Below are 19,171 nucleotides of genomic sequence, written 5' to 3' on the forward strand. Positions count from 1 at the left end.
GCCGGCGATCGGGGCCGCGGAGAGGTCGGTGCGGCCGCGAGGCCCGCGAAGGCCCTCGGCGGGGAAGTGGCCCCGGCTGTCCCGGCCCTGCGCCGCGCGGGAAGGCAAAGGACGCTCGGGGAAGACGTTGTCCTCCGCAGTCCGAGCAGGCCGCAGGGCTGAGCAACGGCCGACGAAAGCCAAGGCCCACTTCCTTCGCCGCCCCCTTCCCCAAAAGGACCGGGTCTTCGGGCTCTGCAGTCGGCTCGGGGCCTCCGACACCCGGCTCCGTCCGCCACTATCCCACAATCCCCTAGCGCAGGCGCACGCAGGAAGCCCCGCCCACCCGCCGCCGTCCGGGTTCGGAAAGGCCGCGCGCCCGGGCTGGGCAGTGCGCTTGCGCGCGGGGCCCAACCACACCCCAAGCGGCCCAGCCAGAACGCGGCTGCTGATGCGCTTGCGTTGGTTTGGGCCAACGGTCTCCCGGAATAAACCCTGACAGCCCAACGCGCAGGCGCCGCTGCACGCGACTAGGCTTTCTCTACGACTCCGTTCAAAAGTCCAGAAGAAATCCTGCTCCAGGATTTCTCTTCCCCCTCGCTCCTTTTGGAAGTCCATTCGCTATTCGGGCTCCTACAATTATATTCCTGCTTTGGCTCTAGGCTCCAGGTCCTGGGTAATACGCACCTGGTTTTCTCTCCAACCAGGGTCCCGGCCCCGCGCCGTTCTCGACGCCTCCTCTGTGTCTCCGGCTGACTTAGGTCTCACCTTAAGTTTTTGTCCGGGCCTTGTCTTTACTGTTGACTCAGTTTCCCCAACTTGTTACAGGCCCTTGCCCATCTTACAGGCCCACTGCAAGGGTCAGACAAGTGAGTGCGGGTACGGGCTTCTTTCAATTTTTCACCCGCAGATTTGCTTTTTTAATTTCAGAGACATTTTATTGAATCTTATGTTCGAGTACATTTTCCTGTTCTCGTTTGTTCCCTATTTCAAAGTTGCCAGTTATGCACTTGCCCTTCACATTTGTTAGCTCCTCTGCTTTAATCTTTCTCACTTCCACCTGTATTGGATGATTAGTACACACCTCTTCTTCCGGTCCTTGCTATTTCCAGTGGATTTGTTGCATGAGCTGTTTTTTTGGCCCTTGTATCAGTTATCCGCTGCTACGTAACAATCACAACCTCAGCGGCACGTATCATGTTCACAGCGTGGAGCTGCCCATTGGGAAGGTAGGCAAGGCTGATTACGCTTCCCAAGTCTCTGGTATTCTGGCACCGTAGGCTACCCAGGGCACCATCTTACAAGGAAGGGCAGAAGCACTCCAGGTCAAGCCCATCTGTTAGCGCCTTTCAAGTATCGGGTTGCCTCACATCTGCCACCGTCCAATGGTTTAGAGCAAGTCACACAATCAAGCCCAAAGTCCTGGGCGGCAGGCACATACACGCCACACACCAACAAGGTGGGAAAGTGTACTTCTCAGAGAGATGGAATGGGAGGGAGTATTTCCTAAACAGCCCACCACACCCCTCTATTTGTTTACTTAGTTTTGCCAATCTTAAACTTTTCATCATTGGGGATTTGTTTTTGTTATTTATTTTTTTAATTTTTTAATTTTTAATTTTTAATTTTTTTTGAGAGAGAGAGAGAGAAAACGGGGAAGGGTCAGAGAGGGAGACAGAATCCGAAGAAGGCTCCAGGTTCTGACCTGTCAGTACAGAGCCTCACGTGGGACTCAAATCAACCAGCCATAAGATCATGACCTGAACTGAAATCTGAGCCACCCAGGTGTCTGGGGATTTGTTTTATTTATTTATTTTTTAATTTTGTTAATCTTTTATTTTTGATGCAGAGAGAGACAGAGCATGAGAGGGGGAGGGGCAGAGAGAGAAGGAGACACAGAACCAGAAGCAGGCTCCAGGCTCTGAGCTAGCTGTCAGCACAGAGTCTGATGTGGGGCTTGAACCCACGAACGTGAGAGCTGACCTGAGCCGAAGTCGGAGGCTTAACTGACTGAGCCACCCAGGCGCCCTGGGGATTTGTTTTAAAATGGACCCAGGGCGGGGTGCCTGCTTCGGATTCTGTGTCTCCCTCTCTCTGACCCTCTCCCACTCATGCTGTGTCTCTCTCTCTCAAAAAAAAAATGAAAAAAGAAAAAATGTTAAAGTGGACCCAGCTCCCTATTTTAATTCCGCTTGACGCAATTGTGAGGCATTTCCTTCTGTTCCTCAGTCATCTTTTCTTCTTGTTCCTGGTAGGTTTGCACAGTTGCCATATTATTTTAACATATAAATCCAGGAACTGAGAGCCGAGGGGTAGCCCAAGCACTAAATGAAACCTGAGAAGTTGACATGATCAGCCTGGAAGAACCTGGGAAGCTGTAGCAACTTTAAGGACTGAAATCTGTGTCTCCACCCTATCAGGACTCACAGGTTGACAACGCTGTTATGTGTAATGGAATTGGAAGGTGCTTCTTAAAGTGTCTGGTGGGAACGCTCCTTCCCCACTGTCCACATTTCCACGTGGAGGTGTTTGATTTGCTAAGTGGGTCTCTCCTGGCCTCTCCACCCGTTTGGGGGCTGAGGGACAATTTGCCAGATTGGAAGGGCATCGTGGCTCACTCCCTTCTCCCTAAGAGCCAGGCTGCCCGGTGCAGGCCCGAGGCATCCAAGGGCGGCCTGGGCTTGCCCAGTGCTGCCTGAGACCAGATAGGCAGGCACATCTAACGCTGGTGTGAAGGAGCAGGAAGACTAAAGCGACTTTCTCCGATTGGCTGTAATGGTAGTGAAGGTGGTATTTGAGCTCCAATTCTTGGATCCTGCGGCTACCTTTTGATTTATCCTGAGCTTGGGAAGAATGGTGAAGTAATTGTCCATCCCAAATCCCAGAGTACAAGTAAATTCCACGGGAAGAGTGAGTCTACGGGAAGCAGGGCTGGGAGACCAGGGTTCGGGAGGAGCACGGCTTCAAGTCAGCCCAGGTCTGAAACCTGGCTGTGTGGACTTGCCTGTGCATCAAGACCCTGGGCTCACATTCCTCGTCTGAAAAACGGCCCTGGCCAGGAGCCTTGGTTGCAAATGCTGAGACCCGATTTGGCTGACAAGGAATTCATGAAAGTGGGAGAGACCTGCCTCAGGGCCCCAGTCTCTGACAGGGCTGGGGACGGCTCGGCGCTCTGAGGCCGGGAACAAGGCCCGTGCCCCAGGCCCGGGCGAGGAGAGGGGTTCCACCGCCTCCACAGGTGCCTGCCCGCGGTGCCCCTGCCCCCACCTTCCCCCATCTCCCGTGCCCAGGAGCAGGCAGTGGGCTCTAATGGGTCGGGCTGAAGTCACGTGACGCGCCTCTGCACAGGATGCTGGGAAGTAACCCGCAGGCCCTCGGGGCATCAAATGTGGGGGTTCTTCAGCAGAGAAACCGGAGATGATGGGTGATCCAAAAGGAGGGCAGGTGTCCACCACACTCCCTCTCAAAAGGGACTGAGAAGAGACAACGGCTCTGGATTTTGGGGAGCAGCACTTTTTATTTCCAGGTTCCTCCCGCTGCCCTCTCCTCCGTGGCTCCCTAGGTCCCCTAAGATGGTGCCCTGCCCCCCAGCCACCCTCCAGAGGAGGTGACAAAGGCCAGAGCGAGTGAGCCGGAGGAGAAACGCCTTTATTAGAACAGTGTGGACACAAGAAGGGGGAGGGCATGAGGGCCAGGTGGGGTCCGAGGAGCGGCGCCTTTCCCAGCGCCCCTGCAGGGGGGAGGGGGCTGAGCAGAGACCGATGGCACGCCCTGGCCGGGCACCAGGAAGGCCCTGCTCTCTCTCTGGGAGGCGGGAGGCCTGGGTTCCCACGGAGAGGGCTGACAAGCACCAGGCTTCACCGATCCATGCTGTCATCCGTCGGGCTGGAGAAACAGGTCTGCAGCAGTTTTTCACAGAACTCCAGCTCCTCCTGAATTGGGGGCAGGTGAGGGGGCAAGAGCGGCAGCCCTGAGGGCAGAGCCGGCCCCTGCTTTGAGGTCTCTTCCCTCCCCACTGCCTGCCCCAGAGGCCTCCGGGGTTCTCAGATCTCAGGTGAGCTCCACGCCTCAGCTTGTCCTCTCACCTGTGCCTGGACTACTGAACTAGACCCAGGGCCCCCAGACCCCGCACTGGGGTGTCCTCACTTCAGCCCCCTGCGGTCTTTCTAACTCCCAGGTATGACCGAGCCCTGGTAATCACCACTTAAAATTACCCTTCCACAGGCCCAAACCCCACTGAAAGATCGGATTGCGTGAACACGAAAGGGATCTGTTTGGCAAAAAGATGCCGGGAACAAAACCGAAAGAAAAACAACAGTTTGGGGTGAAAAATATTTGCAACTCGTCTGAAAAGCCTAGCATATTTGACACTTCACGAGCTTCAATAAATCACTTACAAAATCCACCTTCCCGCAGAGGAATGGGCACAGGGTACGAATGAGCAGCTCATGAGAAAGGAAAGCCATCCGACTGGACTCACGGCAGAAACACAGATGGGCCAGAACACGACCTTTCGCCAATCCGCTTGAAAAAAGGGCCAGATGGCTTAGGGCTCCCTCGGGCTCCCTCCTCAGCTGGTTCAACCCTCATCGAGAGCAACTTGGCAGGAGCTAACAAGATGGCCCCTCACTCCGAACTCGGTACCTCCGCTTCCGCCTCCCTTAACCCAGGCTTTCCCTCCCTGGGACGCGTCCCACGCCACATTCCTTCAGCAGAGCGGTGGCAGCAACCAGCGTGTCCGTTCACAGGGGCCGTGACGCAAAAGAAGCCACCTACCTCGCGGCTCTAAAAGGAAGCAGGGAGAAGCCAGGGCCGCCCACACACAGCCCCTCCTCCTGCACCCCTCCCTGAGACGTTATGCAAGGGAATGGGGCTAGGACAGGTCGGTTGTGCACAGAAGGGACACGGGAAGAGTTGGCACGCACATTTGCTGGTGTGCACAGACCGTGTGAGGAAGGCAGCACACGGAGCTGGGGGGCACCGGGGCTTAAAGACGACGGCAGCACGGGGCCCTTTCACTGCTGACCCTCCTTACCAGCTTCGCCCCTGAACCCAGGACGACAGGACCTTTACCCAGGAAAGCACTCATGAAGTTCAACTCTTTTACCTACAAAAATACCTACAGAAGAGGACCGAGTCATGACAGACCACCTGACAGGAGACCGTGCCAACTGCATCTTTCAATTATGCTGACGTTAAAGCAGACCTCTGGAAAGATTTCCGAGACACAGACACACGGACACAGAGGAAGGCCCACGTGAAAACGGAGGCAGACCAGAGCGGCACAAAACCAAGGAGTGCCAGCAACCGGGAGCAGCTGGAAGGAGGAGGACGCTTCCCCTAGGACCTTCAGAGGGAGCACGGCCCTGCCGACACCTTGACTCGGACGCCAGCCCCCAGACCTGCGGGAGCACGCACCCCTGCGTTAAGCCACCTGCCCGTGGCACTGTGGCAGCAGCAGTAGGAAACCAAAACGGCCCGTCCGAACGCATCACCACCCCGCCTTCTCTGCCCTTATAACTTCCTGAGTCCTCCTGTCCGTGTTAAATGAGAGGCATCACATGTGCACATACACACGCACACACGAGCCATGTGTGTGCTTGTAAGGACACATCTCGGTGTGTCTGCGTGTTTACCACCCCTGGGCCCTCATGAGAACAAGACTGTCCCCTCCGGCTCCTCGCCAGCCCCCGGCGCCCAGATCGGGGCCTGCACGTGGGGGAGCACGGCGGGCTGCCCCCGGCGAACGGAGGCACGGAAGAGCGAAGCTTCCCACGGGCATCTCCATGTGTCTAATTTCTCACCGCACACCTCCAGCGGGTGCAGTTTCCTACAGGACACTTCTCCCTCAATGGAGCTGTGACGCAGGGCGCCTGGGTGGCTCCGGCAGCTGACCCTCCGACTTCGGCTCAGGTCATCACCTCGGGCCTCAGGAGTTCGAGCCTCACATCAGGCTCTGTGCTGACAGCTCAGACCGTGTCTCCCTCTCTCTCTGCCCCTCCCCTGCTTGTGCTGTCTCTGTCTCTCAAAAATAAATAAATGTTAAAAAAAAATAAAAATAAAATAAAGCTGCTAGGCTTTTATTTTTTGGGAAAAAAAAAGGAGTGTCGGTCAGCTCCCGCGAGGCCTCCCTCAGCAGGAGGGTCCTCGCCAGGGCCCTGGCCGCGCCTGCGCGTAGGCAGCTCAGGGATCGGACACAACAGCTAAAGCGCTCCGCAGCGGGACCCGGGCCCAGGCCAGGACGGTCGGTCCCACGGTGACCCGCGGGCACGTATTTCCGCCTGCCCGTGCGGAGGGCGGGGCGAGCCCCTGGGGGTGGGCCCTGCTCCTCTCCCAGCACCTCTGCAAGCGTGCGCCACTGCCCCAGAGGAATGGACTCCGAGGCACAGGCGTCCCGGGAGGTGGCACGTTTAATTACCAGCTAAATCACTTAAATAATTAAACAACTATACAAATATTTAATTAGTAACTCTTTATCACTTATTTGTTGTTGATTCTCTGAGTTACCACTTGTTACTATCTAATTAAATACATAAGTTACTTATCTTGTTTCTTATTTATTCAGTTACTTAATTGGGTGCTATTTATCAGATTTGTTATTTAGCAATCTAATAAATATGTAATTGTTAAAAATCCATAGGACCTAAGTAATTGCAAACTCTGCATAAGTACATGACCCTGTTTACCCGTCGAGCCCGGGGGCTCCCTGTGCTCCCCGTACGCCCGGGCCTCGGTACCTGGTACTCCTCGTGCTGCTGCAGCAGCTGCACGCGGTGACGGAGCAGTTCCTCCAGGCCCAGCTCGGGCTGCCGGCACTCCCGCACGCCCTGGGGGAAGTCTGTCACCAGGCTGTGGGGACAGGAGAGCATTCTCGGGACCCCTCTCCGCACAGGCCCACCCCCATGCGGCTCCCACCAGAGCTGGGCGGGATAGTTCCCCAGGCTGGGCCTCAGTCTCCCCATCCGGATGCAGACCTTGGGCTGTCCCCACCACCTTGTACAAAACAAGGCGCCTGGCCCAGCGCCTGGCGTGGCGCCCACTCGCCACGCGGGAGCTGCCGCCTGCGTGCCCGGCCGCTCGGCTGCGTCCTCTCTCGCGGATACTAATCTGCTGGCACCGTGTGCGGGGGAGACGCCCCCTCCTCCCAGGCCGCCGCGTCACCCCGACAAGTGAGGAAACTCCCTCCGCGGGGGAGGCACAGGCTCCCGAGTCCCAGCAGGGAGGAGGCTGGTGGGCAGGAGCCCAGCAGGGCCAGCCGGAGGGGGGTGGGCACCTGGCCCAGGCCTCGTCCTCTCGGAGGCCCCAGCATACCTGCACAGGGCTCCGAGCACATGCTCATGGAAGGGGCTGTGTTCTGTCCGGATCAGGGCCACCAGCTGCTGCACCATCCCCATGGAGCACAGGGTCCCTGGGGGGAAGGGTCTTGGGGGTCAGAGAGGCAGTCCACACCCCTCCCCCACACACACACCCCACCCTCCCTCGAGGATCGTCCCTGGGCCCCTGCCCTGGCCGCCCCACCTTTGTGTTCGGGGTGGCCCACCAGGAGGTTCTGCAGCAGGAACGCCGACTTGACCTTGAGCTTTTGCACCTGCTGCTGCATGGCCCGCATCAACACGGAGAAGCCGTCCAGGCGCAGGAACTGCAGCAGCCCAGCCTCCTGCTCCCGGACCAGACCTGGGGGGTGGGGGGGAAGGAAGGGGGGACCTCGAGGTCACGGTCACCACCATCACCACCATCAACAGTAACTTCTAGGGGCCTGTGCTTCATAAGCATTGTTTTTTAAGGTATTTTCTTACTGAGATCGGATTAGTGGAAGCTGTTAGAAGACAACTGTGCCCCCGCCCCCTGCTCCGAGTCTCTCTGTCGCCCTCTGTGGTCTGCCTGTCTCCCCAGTTTTGCATGTGACTTTCCAGGACCCTTTCCCGCACCCTTGTTGGAATTCCTTCCTTCCCAGGGCCACCACGGCACACTGAAGATGGATTTGGTCTCTGCCCCCTTTTCTGGCTCCAGGGTCTCAAAACCCTTGGAAGTTTCTGGATGATAAGAGCATCTTTTGTTCTAACGAGGTGACCCTGGGTGGGCTCCTGGATAGGGTCTACTTACCAGAAAGACCAACCCGTGACTAGAGACTTGGGACCCCCAGCCCCAGCGCCCACCCTCCAGAACGGAGAGCGGGGCTGGAAGTGAAATCAAAGGCCATCATGCCTACATGAGAAAGTCTCATAAAAATCCCTCAGGTCCTGATCTCACAATTTGCGAGTCTGAGCCCCGAGTCGGGCACTGCGCTGACAGTGTGGAGGACGCTTGGGATTCTCTCTCTCCCTCTGCGCCCCCCTTCACTTGTGCCCTCTTTCTCTCTCAAAACAAATAAACAAACTTAAAAAAAAAAACCCTAGGGGCGCCTGGGTGGCTCAGTCGGTTGAGTGTCCGACTTTGGGCGGCCAGGTCATGATCTCACGGTTCGTGGGTTCAAGCCCTGCTTTGGGCTCTGTGCCGACAGCTCGGAGCCTGGGGCCTGCGTCGGACTCTGTGCCTCCCTCTCCCTCTGGCCCTCCGCCCTCCCATACTCTTTCTCTCTCTCAAACACTAAAAAATATTTTTTTTTTTAATTAAAAAAAAAAAACAGTCCCTCAGCTGTGGGGTCCAGAGAGCCTCTGGGTTAGTGAATGCGTCCATGGGTTAGGAAGCGCACGCCGACTCCTCAGGGACCCTCCTGTCCTCGGGACCCTCCTAGACCTCATCCCACGTCCCTCTTCATCTGGATGTTCATCTGTGTCCTCTATAATAAGTCGTGACACATAGGTATTTCCTTGCGTTCTGTGAGCTATTCTAGCAAATTATCGAACCCAAAGAGGGGGTCATGGGAACCATCAATATACAGCCAGGACCTAAGAAGTACGGGAGGCCCAAACTTTCCTTCCTTCCTTCTTTCCTTCCTTTTTAGTAAACCTCTACACCCAACATGGGACTTGAACTCATGACCCCAAGTAACGAGTCACATGCCTCACTGACTGAGCCAGCCGGGCACCCCGCCCCCAGGAGGCCTGAGCTCTCCAGTGGCGGCCAGAGCAGGGCAGCCCCGCAGAGCTGCGCCCCTTGCCTGCAGGAGGGTCGGGAGAGTGCCGTCTGCGGCAGCGAGCTCTGAACGGAACTGTGGGGCGCCTGCAGTGTCAGGCGAGTCGGAGGCCTGGCTGTCGTAGATCACCATGTGTGGTGTCCCCAGGGTTGTGAGTGGAGGGGACAGGTTCTCCTCCAGCTTCAGACAGGTAAGTGCAGGGCGACCACAGGACCCAGTGCGTCCAAGCCCAGGCGTCCACACCGGCACCGTCCACACAGCCAGAGGTAGACGCCACCTGACGGCCGAGTGAACGATCAACAGAACGCGGTGCATTCGCGGGTGACAAGCTAGCAGCCCTACAGAGGAAGGAGGTGCTGCGCGCTGTGAACGCAGCCGCGCCTGGAGAACGGTGCTCGGAGAAAGAGCCAGACACAAAAGGCCATGCGGCACAGGACCGCACCGCTAGCCCGCGTCCAGAGCTGGAACATCTCCGCACACAGTGAGCAGACTGGGGGCCGCCAGGCGCCGGGGCGCCAGGAGGGGCCGCTAACAGGTATGGGGCTTCTTTGGGGAGCGATGGAAACGCTCTGGAGTTGGACAGTGGGGGCGGCTGCACAGCCCTGAGAATGCACCAAACTGTACGCTTCAAGGGAGGATGGGGCGCCCGGGGGGCTCAGTCAGCTGGGCGTCCGACTTCGGCTCACGTCATCCCACGGTTCATGGGCTCGAGCCCCACGTCAGGCTCTGTGCTGACAGCTCAGAGCCTGCTTCTCATCCTCTCTCTCTCAAAAGTAAACATTAAAACTATTTTTAAAATAAACAAAAGGAAGAACTCTATAGCCTGTGAGGTTTATGCCAACAAAGCTTATTGGAATAAAAACAAAAACAAGAAAGGAAACCATCAAATGGGGCCCAGTGCACCGCGGAGAGCATGGCCTGGGCGCCCCCCCCCACCTTGCAGGGCGCCCCGAGCTGTCACTTGGACTACCTGACCTGGTCTGTCCCCGACACGGATTCAGTCTCCCTACCTCAGAGGGTGTGTGTGTGGACTAAGGAAGCTAACGCTCGCCCAGGCCGTGGCATGGGGCCTGGCACCCAGGAAGTGCCCTGCAGGTGTTGGCATCAAGGCCGTCCGGGCACCTCTTCCCCAGGAGGATCTCTAAGGGGTGGCGCTCCCCTCTCCCACGCAGGACAGGCCCCTCCTCGCAACAAGGAGGGTCGGCAGAGGCCGAGAACGCTGTTGTGTCACAGCGTCCTGGTGGCATCAGGGTCCGGCTCTGAGACCACCGCCCTGTGCCAGCAGCCAGCACAGAGCCTCGGCGGGTCACGGGAAGAACTGAGCGAGCAGCCCCCTCCGCCTGCCCCCCGACACTCACAGGAGATGGCGAACAGGGCCTTCACGCGCACCAGGTCGGAGGAGTCCCGGTCGAGGAGCCGCAGCAGCTTGCGCAGGGCGCCCAGGCCCAGCACCTGCTCCTGGATGGCCGCCACGTTCTGGCTGCACGTGCCGATGAGCTGCGCCGCCCGCCACCGCAGCCCCGCGGGGCCCGCCTCCAGGTACCGGCCCACCAGCAGGTGCATGCCTGACAGCTGGCAGAAGTCTGTGCCAGAGAGAGGGGCGTGAGAGTTCAGGTCCTGGGGCCGTGCTGTGCACCCCCCAACACTCGTATGCTGAGGCCCTGAGTGCCTGGGAATGTGACGTCCTGGGAGACGGGGCCTTCTGAGCGGTCACCCAGGTACAGTGAGGTGGTCAGGGCGAGCGCTAATCCGGTCCTTCTCAGGGATCGGGACACGGACAGCACACAGGGTAGGCCACGTGGGGACACCGGGAGAAGGGAGCCGTCTGCAAACCAAGGAGAGCGCGCCCAGGAGACAGCGACCCCGCCCACACCTGGATCTCAGGCCTCTAGCTCCTGTTCTGAGCTGCTTTGTGATGGCCGCCCTCACAAACAGCACCCCCGGGGGGCGGGGGGGGGGGCTGGAGGGGCAGGCTGCCTCCCAGGGGAGCGTGCCTCAAGGGCCGGCTTTGTCCCGGCACCCAACCAGGCGTGCCTCCAAGGCCCGCATGTCTCACAAACGGTGGCATTTGGGGGCTTAGGGTCCTAGACCGCAGCCCACGGAATGGGGGTACTGACCCCCAACCTCCCCGTGGGAGAACCGCTAAGGCCCAGCACCCGCTCTTGTGAGTCCAGTGGTGTCGGGGAGCTTGACGGTCCCGCCGACAGTTAACTGCCAAGTTGTCATGTGACTGCTGCTACCTGGACACCCAACACCCCAGAGAGCAGAGCCTGGAACGGACGCTGCGCCCATGTTCACAACAGCGGTATTCTCAGTAAGTAAGGGCGAAATGACCCAAGTGTCTGCTGAGGAACAGACAAGCAAACATGTGACCTGTCCCAACAACAGGGTGTTAGGAGGGACGCCTGGGTGGTTCCGCCGGTTAAGCTCAGGTCATGATCTCACAGCTTGTGAGTTCGAGCCCTGCATCAGGCTCTGTGCTGACAGCTCAGAGCCCAGAGCCTGCTTCCGATTCCATGTCTCCCTCTCTCTCTCTGCCCCTCCTCTGCTTGCACTCTCTCTCTCTCTCCCTTTCTGTCTCTCTCTCAAAAATAAACATTAACAAAAATTTTTTAAATGAACAAAGAGGAATAAGGCCCCAGTCCAGGCTCCAACATGGAAAACCCTTGAGAACATCACACTCGGAGACCTTGTATTCTATGATCCCACTGATGCGAAGCAGCCAGGAAAGACACACCCGCACCGCGATGCCGGCATCTCGCCCCCACAAATGCAGCAGAGCCCTCCTCCCCCTAGCTCCTCGGCATTCAGAACACACCCGCAGCACCGACTCCGCCTGCAGGGCCCTGCGTCCCCTCCTACCCCTCACCCCGCACCCGCTCCATCCTGTCCTGCTGGCCTTACTGCCGTCCCTGCACATCCCAGGCACGTTCCCACCTCAGGGCCTTGGCACTGGCCGTGCCCTCTGCCTGGAATGCTCTCTCCGGACCTAACTGCATACCTCACTCCCTCCAGGTCTCCGACCAGATGGCACCCCCGGGGGAGCCCTTCTCGGACCATCCGGCTGCCTCACTTCTCACTCCTTCCTCACTCCTGCTCGAGGGGGCGACAGTGCACTCCCAAGAGACAGGAGAGCAATGACCAGAGTGGGAGGATATGAGGGAGGCAGACCGGCGGCCAGGCTGCTGGGGTGAGGGAGGTCCCCTCCAGCCGGCAAGGGGACAGCGCAGGAAGAGACCGGCGGCCCTGGGCGTACCTGCAGCGTTGTCCATGTTTTCACACAGGTCGGCCAGCAGCTCCAGGGCCCCCTCGCGCTCCTGCTGGTCGGCGGCCAGGTCGGCCTCCCCAGCCAAGGGGGCCGCGGGCCGGGTCAGCACCTGCAGGCAGTTCTTCATCTGCTCCACCTCCTCGCGCTGGCCCCGGAAGGCGGCTGACATGGCCTCCTGCAGCCACTGCCGCCTCTGGGGTTCGAGACCGGGCCGGGGAGAAGGAAGCGACCCTCCGTCAATAATTCATTCATGCTAACAGTTGTCACTACCAACAGCCAACACCTGAGAGCTACTGTTCCTTCAACCAACAGATTCCGGTTGCGTGCCTTTTCTACTCACAACTTTCTAGACACGGGATTTACGGAGCGAGTGGCGACGGGGTAGGAGAGAAGGGACGCCTCGCTTTCTGTCCTGAGCCACTAACTAGAAGGAGATGGGGAAAACGGGAGGAGAAGCAGGCATGGAGCACAAGGAGCGGAGATCAGAGCTCATTTTCCAACGTGCTCAGCCTGAGAGAGCTCGTACACACCCCCGATAAGAGGTGGAGGAGTGCCCGGAGCTCCGGGAGGACGTCCAGCCTGGACCCGGCTTTCTCAGCCCTGCCTCTCCCGACTCGGAGCCCGTCGCCTCTGTTGGGGGTGGGGACGTGGAGGATATCCGGGGCATCCCTGGTCTCTGCCCATCCCCCACCCCGAGCTGCACACTCAAATGTCCGGAGAGGGGCTGGTCTAGCGACAGAAATTTGAGAGTGATCAGGGTGAAGTCTCAACACAACATGAGATCACAAAGGAGTGAGCACAGGTAGGCAAGAGAAGAGCCCTGGGGGTCGCCACCATGCAGAGGCTGCGGGATGAGGAAGAGCCAACAGAGGAAACGGGAAGGGGAGCCGGAGGGCAAGGATGAAAACCAAGACGCTGTTGTTCTAGAAAACAAATGAAGGAAGAGATCGAGGAGGTGGGTAAGAATCAAATGCTGCCTATTAGGTCAAATAAGGTGACAGGTGAGAACGGGCCACTGATTTCCGCCCCCGGCCAGGCCTGTTAGTGCTCATAGGCAGGCTCTGTGGTCATGAGGCCCGGGTAAATCTGGGCAAGATGTTACACCTTCCGTGTCCTAAACTTCAATGACGTCACTGGATGGGCACAATGCTTCGTCCACTGTAATCGTCATCACCAGCGAAACATTACGTGTAACAAACATTGCTACGAATCTCCAAGACAACTGCCCAGCTCAGTATCGCTATCCCTACTTCACAGATGAGAAAACGGAGGCCCAGAAAGGTTGTGACTTGCTGAAGGTCACACTGTCGGCCAGCCGCAAATCCTAAGGGCAAACCTAAGTGTCTGTCCAGAGAGCCTGCCCTCTGATGAGAACAGCCTGCTGCCTTCAGGAGCACTGTGTGCCCGGCGCTGTGTGGACCCGCACGAAACTGGAACCTCGGAAATACCCTATGAAATCCGGTTATCTATCACTCTTAGCATCATCAACTTGCAAATCAAAAAAAAGGTGAAGTGCCATACCCAAGGTCACACAGCTGAATACCGCTGAAACCAGCTCTGCCCGGCGCCCTTACCTTCTCACCACGAAGCTACTGTGCAACTCTGCACCCAGCGGGGCGCTGGGATCCAGGGATCTGCCCTTCAGTCTACCACAACCCCACCTGGCACAAACACAGCCAGCCCACTACCCCTCACACGTGGTCTCCCGCCCCTGCCCGGGGCTCACTTCCCGAGAGATTTGTCTCATCCCCACCCCCCCACCTCCGGGGGTCCCCACCCTTTACCTCCTCACTCATGGGTTCTGGAGGGGGGTCTGGTTCCTGAGAGCCCGCCGTGATAGCCATCTGCAGGAGTCCTTGGAGGTTTCGCGGGGGCGGAGGATGGCCCGGGTTCCCCGCCGAGGAGCCGCCGCCCCCTGAGGAACAACTCTGGGAGGCCGGGGGCAGCGCCAGGGGGAGGCGGCTGCCCCCGGAGCCTTGGTCCGCCATGGGCTGTTTGTGAAGGGAAGAATGTGCCTGGGAGAGGGGGTGGTCACCGCTGAGGTAGCCCTGGCGTCCCGTCGGGTCGACTCCTGGGGGTCTGCTGAGAAGGCGGTGTTTTAGAGGAGCCGGGCGCCCCCCCCATGACCTGAAACCACTCTGCCGGCACCCACCTTAGCCACAGCCCTCCTTCCTTCCTTCAGACCAACAGGACCCTTCCCCAAAGTCACGCCCCTCCTTCCACCCTCGCAACAGGCCCCACCCACTCCAACTAGCAACCTAGCAACCCCCTCCCCCATCTCCACTAAGTGCGTTCCTGTCTCTTAGCAACCCCACTGCCCTGCCTCCTTGGCAACAAGGCCTCCATTTGGACATCTTAGCAACAAATCCCCTCCACCCTCCCTAAAGAGGGGAGCCAGGGCGGGACGGACCTCACTAACCCGAGCCTCACCTCCCCGGGCCGCGAGTCGCCGCCGCTACTAAAGACAGAGTCGCCCGCACCTGACTCTGCTGGGCGCCGCCATCTTGACCGGAAATGCGCCAAACTCGCCCGGAAGTTCCCGGCGCACCCTCCCAACCTTAGGCCGGAGCTGAAGTCCAAGAGGTTTCCCGGCTCTTAGGCCCTTCCCACCTGGCCGGATACAGCGATTGGCCCCGCCCCCGCCTCACTCTCAGCCTAAGCTCTGCCCCCGACCCAGTTCTCGCCCCTCATGAGCCCCGCCCCCTCGTCCTCTCTGCAAGCTCCACCCCTGCCGTGTCGTGCGCCCCGCCCCCATTCTAGCCCCGCCCACACCACACATTTGTCCCCGCCCCTCCTTGTCACCTCCCGCTCCGCCCCTGTTCTGGGCCTTTCGGCCTCTCCCAGCTTGACTCCACCCCTCCCCTAAGCCCCGCCCCATGCCGGTGAGCGGGCCGCTCCCCGCTAGGCCCCACCCCCTGCCTGCAGGTTGTGCTGGTCCCTCAACCTGGAGCTTCTTCCCCTGCGCCTGGACACCTGCTCCATCTTTTACTGGAGCCCTGGGTTCTCACCCCTAATATCTGGTGTAAGCAGCCTTTGGCCCATTCCACCCCCTTCCTGGCCTCAGTTTCCCCAGTCGTCAAAGGGGACACCCTCGTTCCCGCTGCAGCTCCTGCGGACACCTATTATCACCCAGCCTCTCCCTCTTGGACTCTTCCCTGAGTCCTGCCAGGTGCACAGGACGGGACGAAGCCAAAGCCAGATTCCCGGGCGAGGTGGTTTGGGAGGCTTGCCGGCTTTGTGCACCGTGTGTGGGGCCCAGGCCTGGGGAAATGCCTGGTTTGTAGGGCTATTTGCCCTGAGCTGGGCTTGCTTCTAGTCTTCCATGAGAGGACCCCCTGCCCCGCCGGAAGGTCGTGCTCCCCTCCGGTGGCGCCCGCAGTCGCACATGGATCGCACATGCTGCTGGGCCAGAGATGTGCGAGGTTGTACTTGGGACAGAAATGGGGAGACTGCATAGAAGTCCTATGCACCCGCGGGCGGTGTTTGTAGTACTGAGCAAAGTAGCTATCACACAGGGGTCTGGGTTCCTACCCCTACCCTCGCGCCCTGTACCCTACTGTATGCGTTTTCTATTGCTGCCTTTAACAAATTATGAAAGCGGCGCCTGGGTGGCTCAGTCAGTAAAAGAGGAGCTCTTCATTTCGTGGGATCGAGCCCCTCGTGGAGGTCTGCGCTGACAGTGAGTGGAGCCTGCTTGGGATTCTCTCTCTCCCTCTCTCTCTCTCTCTCTCTCTCTCTCTCTGCCCCTCCCCCACTCATGTTCTTTCTCAAAAAAAAAACAAATACATAAACATTTAAAAATAAATAAACTAGATAAAAATTGGTGGCTTAAAACAACACAGATTTACTATCTCACGGTGGCGCTTACTGGGTTAGCACCAAGGTACCGGCAGGACTGTGCTCCTTCTGGAAGCTGTAAGAGAAAATATGCTTCCTGCATTTTCTGGCTTCCAGAGGCCACCCACGTTCCTTGGATTGTGGCTGCATGACTTTGGCTTCTGCCATCATGGTCCCATCTCCTTCTCTGACTCTGACCCTCCCCTGCTGTCCTTTCTAAAAATTTTTTTATGTCTTTATTTTTGAGAGACAGAGAAAGACAGCAGGAGCAGGGGAGGGGCAGAGAGAGAGGGAGGCACAGAATCTGAAGCAGGCTCCAGGCTCTGAGCTAGCTGTCAGCACAGAGCACCATGCAGGGCTCGAACCCAGGAACTGTGAGATCATGACCTGAGCAAAAGCTGGAAGCTTAACTGACTGAGTCACCTAGGCGCCTCCCTCCCCTGCCCTTTCTAAAGGATCCTTGTGATTACATACAGGGGCCACCCAGATAACTGGGACCATCTGCCCACCTCACGATCTTCAACTCAGTCACATCTGCAACGTCCCTTTTGCTACATAAGGTGACATAGGCACAGATTCTGGGAAATTAGGATGTGGGCATTTCTGGGGGCTGTTATTCAGCCTACCATCCTTAGGTACACCTATATATAAGTTGATTTATGTTATTTACAATACGTCATCATGCATAGGACCACACAGACTATGTAAATGTAACATGGAATTATATGGAACATCGTATATGTAATACATGTATAACATGATGCCGGCCTACAGGAAAAGTCCCCAGGTGCCCTATAAAAGCCACAGTCTTTTGGATGACCTTAAGAGTAGGTGATCAGACAATTTTCAGTGTATAGCAAGACTTCAGGGTGCAAACAGACCTCATTAATAATTACAGGATACCAAATAATAATGATAAAGATATGGTCTCGTGGCATCTAAGGCCCTATATGATCTGCCTCCTCACCTCATTTTCTCTCTCTCCCCCTCACTCGCTCCTCCAGCCTCAGTGACTCCTTAATCTTCCCACAATGCACCATAGGGCCTTTGCACTTGCAGTCCCCTGCATGGAAGGTACTTTGTCCACACAGCTCTGACCTTCATTTTCCTTCAGCGTTTCCTCATTGGAGATGTCTTTCTTGGCACTTTCTCAAAAATCCTACTCCACCCAACGAACACTTCCTGTCCCCCTCTCTGCTTTCATCTGCCCTTTAGCACTTGTCTCTAGAGACTTGTGACTGTCAAAACATACATGTCGCTTATCTTGTTTATCAGCTGCTCCATCCACTGCCATGGGAGCTCCACGGGGCAAAGACCTTTGTTGATGTGGCTCACTGGTGCCAGCTCACCTCGTGGCCGGCCAGTGCCAGCGCTCAGATTTGGGGTTTAGTAAAGGTTTACGGCATGAAGGTGGGCGTCTAGGAGGCTAGAAGCTCTTGGGTCCCTTTAGAGGGGACTTGGGAATTAAATGGGTGCCTCACACCTTTGGGGACCTGATACGGGGGTCCCGAATTGTGCGGAGATCCCCCCCAAGCACAGGTCCGTGGCTGTGCTCTAATGGGCGTGTGTCATTGTATGGAGACCCACGTGAAGATGGAGGGGACCCTGTGGTGGGCACAAAGAATATTCGGGGGCCTAAAAACATACACAGGGACCTGAGGGGGTTCTGGAGGCTTCTCTGTGGAGTGCTGAGGATCCTAAATGGGGGAATGGAACCAAGATGATCCGAGAAGATGCACCCTGGGCTGCGGGTAGATGTGGGGCCCTGATGCCAGTGGGAAGAGGAGGCCTGGTGGGCAGGCTCAAGGGCCTGGGGAAGCAGAGTTGAGTCTCGGCTCAGCAACTCCCAAATTCTTTCCCTCTTTCGGCCCGTCTGCCTCTCCCTCTGCCCCCCACCCCCAGTGTGCCCTCATCTTCCCCAGCATGTAGCCTGCTAGCTGTATGCACCCCAAAGTTCTTTTAGGGTCCCCAGCTCTCTCCTGGGTCCGGCTCCAGTGCTCTGTCTCTCTACACCTCTGTCTCTGTGCCTCCCTCCGCCTGTCTGTTCCTTCACCTGCCCTCTTACCTCTGCCCACCTCTCTGCCCATTCCTCCTGCTCTCTGACCCTCTGTCCTTCTGTCTGCCCTTCTTCTCCCTGCACCTCACCTCTACGCCTTTCCCTCCCTCTGTCTCGGTCTCTCTGTTCCTCCCCATTCTCTCCCCCTTCTCCCTGTCTCTTTCCCCTCACCCGTGTCTCTCGCGGTTCTCAGGGTGTCACTCTCTGCCCCCCTCAGCTTCTCCATCACATCTGCGTTCCCGCACATCTCTGTCCATCTCTCTGGCTGACTCTTTCCCTCTTTCTCCCCGCGCCTCTGCCTCTCCGCGTCCGACTCGCTCCAGCTCCGTCCCTTCCTACAACTCTCTCCCGTCTCCCGTCTCTTGTTTCTGCAGCTCCCCATGCCTTGATTCTCTCTCTTCTCTGCCCGCGTCCCTGCCTTGCGCCCGCCTGTCTCTGCTTGTCTCCACCTCTCTCGCCATCCGCTTCTATGCCAGACTTCAACTCCTTTTGTGTAGCTCCGTCTCTCCCCGATCTCCTTGCCCCCATCTCTCTCCCTCGCCTCGCCTCCATCCTCTCTCCTCCCGCATCCCTCCATCCCTCCCGGCACCCTCCCGCCTCTTCTCCATCCCTCAGGCTCCCAGGCCCGCCCCCTGCCCCCGCTCCCCTCCCCCCTCCGAAAGGGTTAACTTTGGGGAAGGGCCCGGAGTCCCCGGATGGTGATGTCAGCGTGCCGGAGAGAAAGGACGAGGTGGCGGGGGGAGGCGGAGAGGAGGAGGAGGCGGAGGAGAGAGGGCGCGTGGGGGGGCGGGGGGGACCTCGGCCTGCAGCATCCGCCTGCCCGCACCTCAGACCCCCCCGGCGGGGGGAGGCGCAGGAAGGGGGGGGCCGGCCAGGGACGGGCTGGGGAGGGGGGGCCGCGCAGCCCCCCCGGGCCATGGTGACTCCCGGGGCCTGACCCCCCCGGGCCAGCCCC

At 58.3% G+C, this 19,171-nt stretch overlaps 1 protein-coding gene and 1 long non-coding RNA gene across 7 annotated transcripts in view; one reads left to right on the top strand and one right to left on the bottom strand.

Annotated features, from left to right (window-relative positions):
• Positions 1–2,491, top strand: part of LOC115280135 — a 3,078-nt gene extending 587 nt beyond the window's left edge. The window contains exon 2 of the long non-coding RNA XR_003903681.1: positions 2,235–2,491. This is a non-coding gene — a long non-coding RNA (uncharacterized LOC115280135). The remainder of the gene's footprint in view (positions 1–2,234) is intronic.
• A 1,115-nt stretch (positions 2,492–3,606) lies between these two features.
• Positions 3,607–14,939, bottom strand: HSPBP1 (HSPA (Hsp70) binding protein 1). 6 transcript variants are annotated; one of them, XM_029924671.1, is made up of 8 exons: positions 14,804–14,939; positions 14,108–14,402; positions 12,312–12,516; positions 10,414–10,638; positions 7,498–7,653; positions 7,291–7,387; positions 6,717–6,828; positions 3,607–3,911 (listed from the first exon to the last, which is right to left on the bottom strand). In XM_029924671.1, exons 1-8 carry the CDS (start codon positions 14,824–14,826, stop codon positions 3,837–3,839), a joined length of 1,188 nt encoding a protein of 395 aa, XP_029780531.1. In that variant the 5' UTR covers positions 14,827–14,939; the 3' UTR covers positions 3,607–3,836. The 6 variants fall into 6 exon arrangements, with proteins under 6 accessions (XP_029780531.1, XP_029780534.1, XP_029780533.1 ...); XM_029924674.1 differs by having other exon boundaries at positions 14,743–14,881; XM_029924673.1 differs by having other exon boundaries at positions 14,734–14,881.
• Between the last annotated feature and the right edge of the window lie 4,232 nt (positions 14,940–19,171).

Source organism: Suricata suricatta, chromosome 16 (genome assembly GCF_006229205.1).
Source record: "Suricata suricatta isolate VVHF042 chromosome 16, meerkat_22Aug2017_6uvM2_HiC, whole genome shotgun sequence".
In the NCBI taxonomy this organism is placed as follows: domain Eukaryota; kingdom Metazoa; phylum Chordata; class Mammalia; order Carnivora; family Herpestidae; genus Suricata; species Suricata suricatta.

What these genes read in the sequence shown, in the direction of transcription:
- HSPBP1 (XM_029924671.1), bottom strand. Translation starts at nt 14,826, where the DNA reads ATGGCGGCGCCCAGCAGAGTCAG. An exon ending in AAACATGGACAACGCTGCAG is followed by an intron (nt 10,639 to 12,311) that starts GTACGCCCAGGG and finishes TCTCTGGCACAG; the next exon opens with ACTTCTGCCAGCTGTCAGGC. An exon ending in AGCAGCACGAGGAGTACCAG is followed by an intron (nt 3,912 to 6,716) that starts GTACCGAGGCCC and finishes CCCCCAATTCAG; the next exon opens with GAGGAGCTGGAGTTCTGTGA.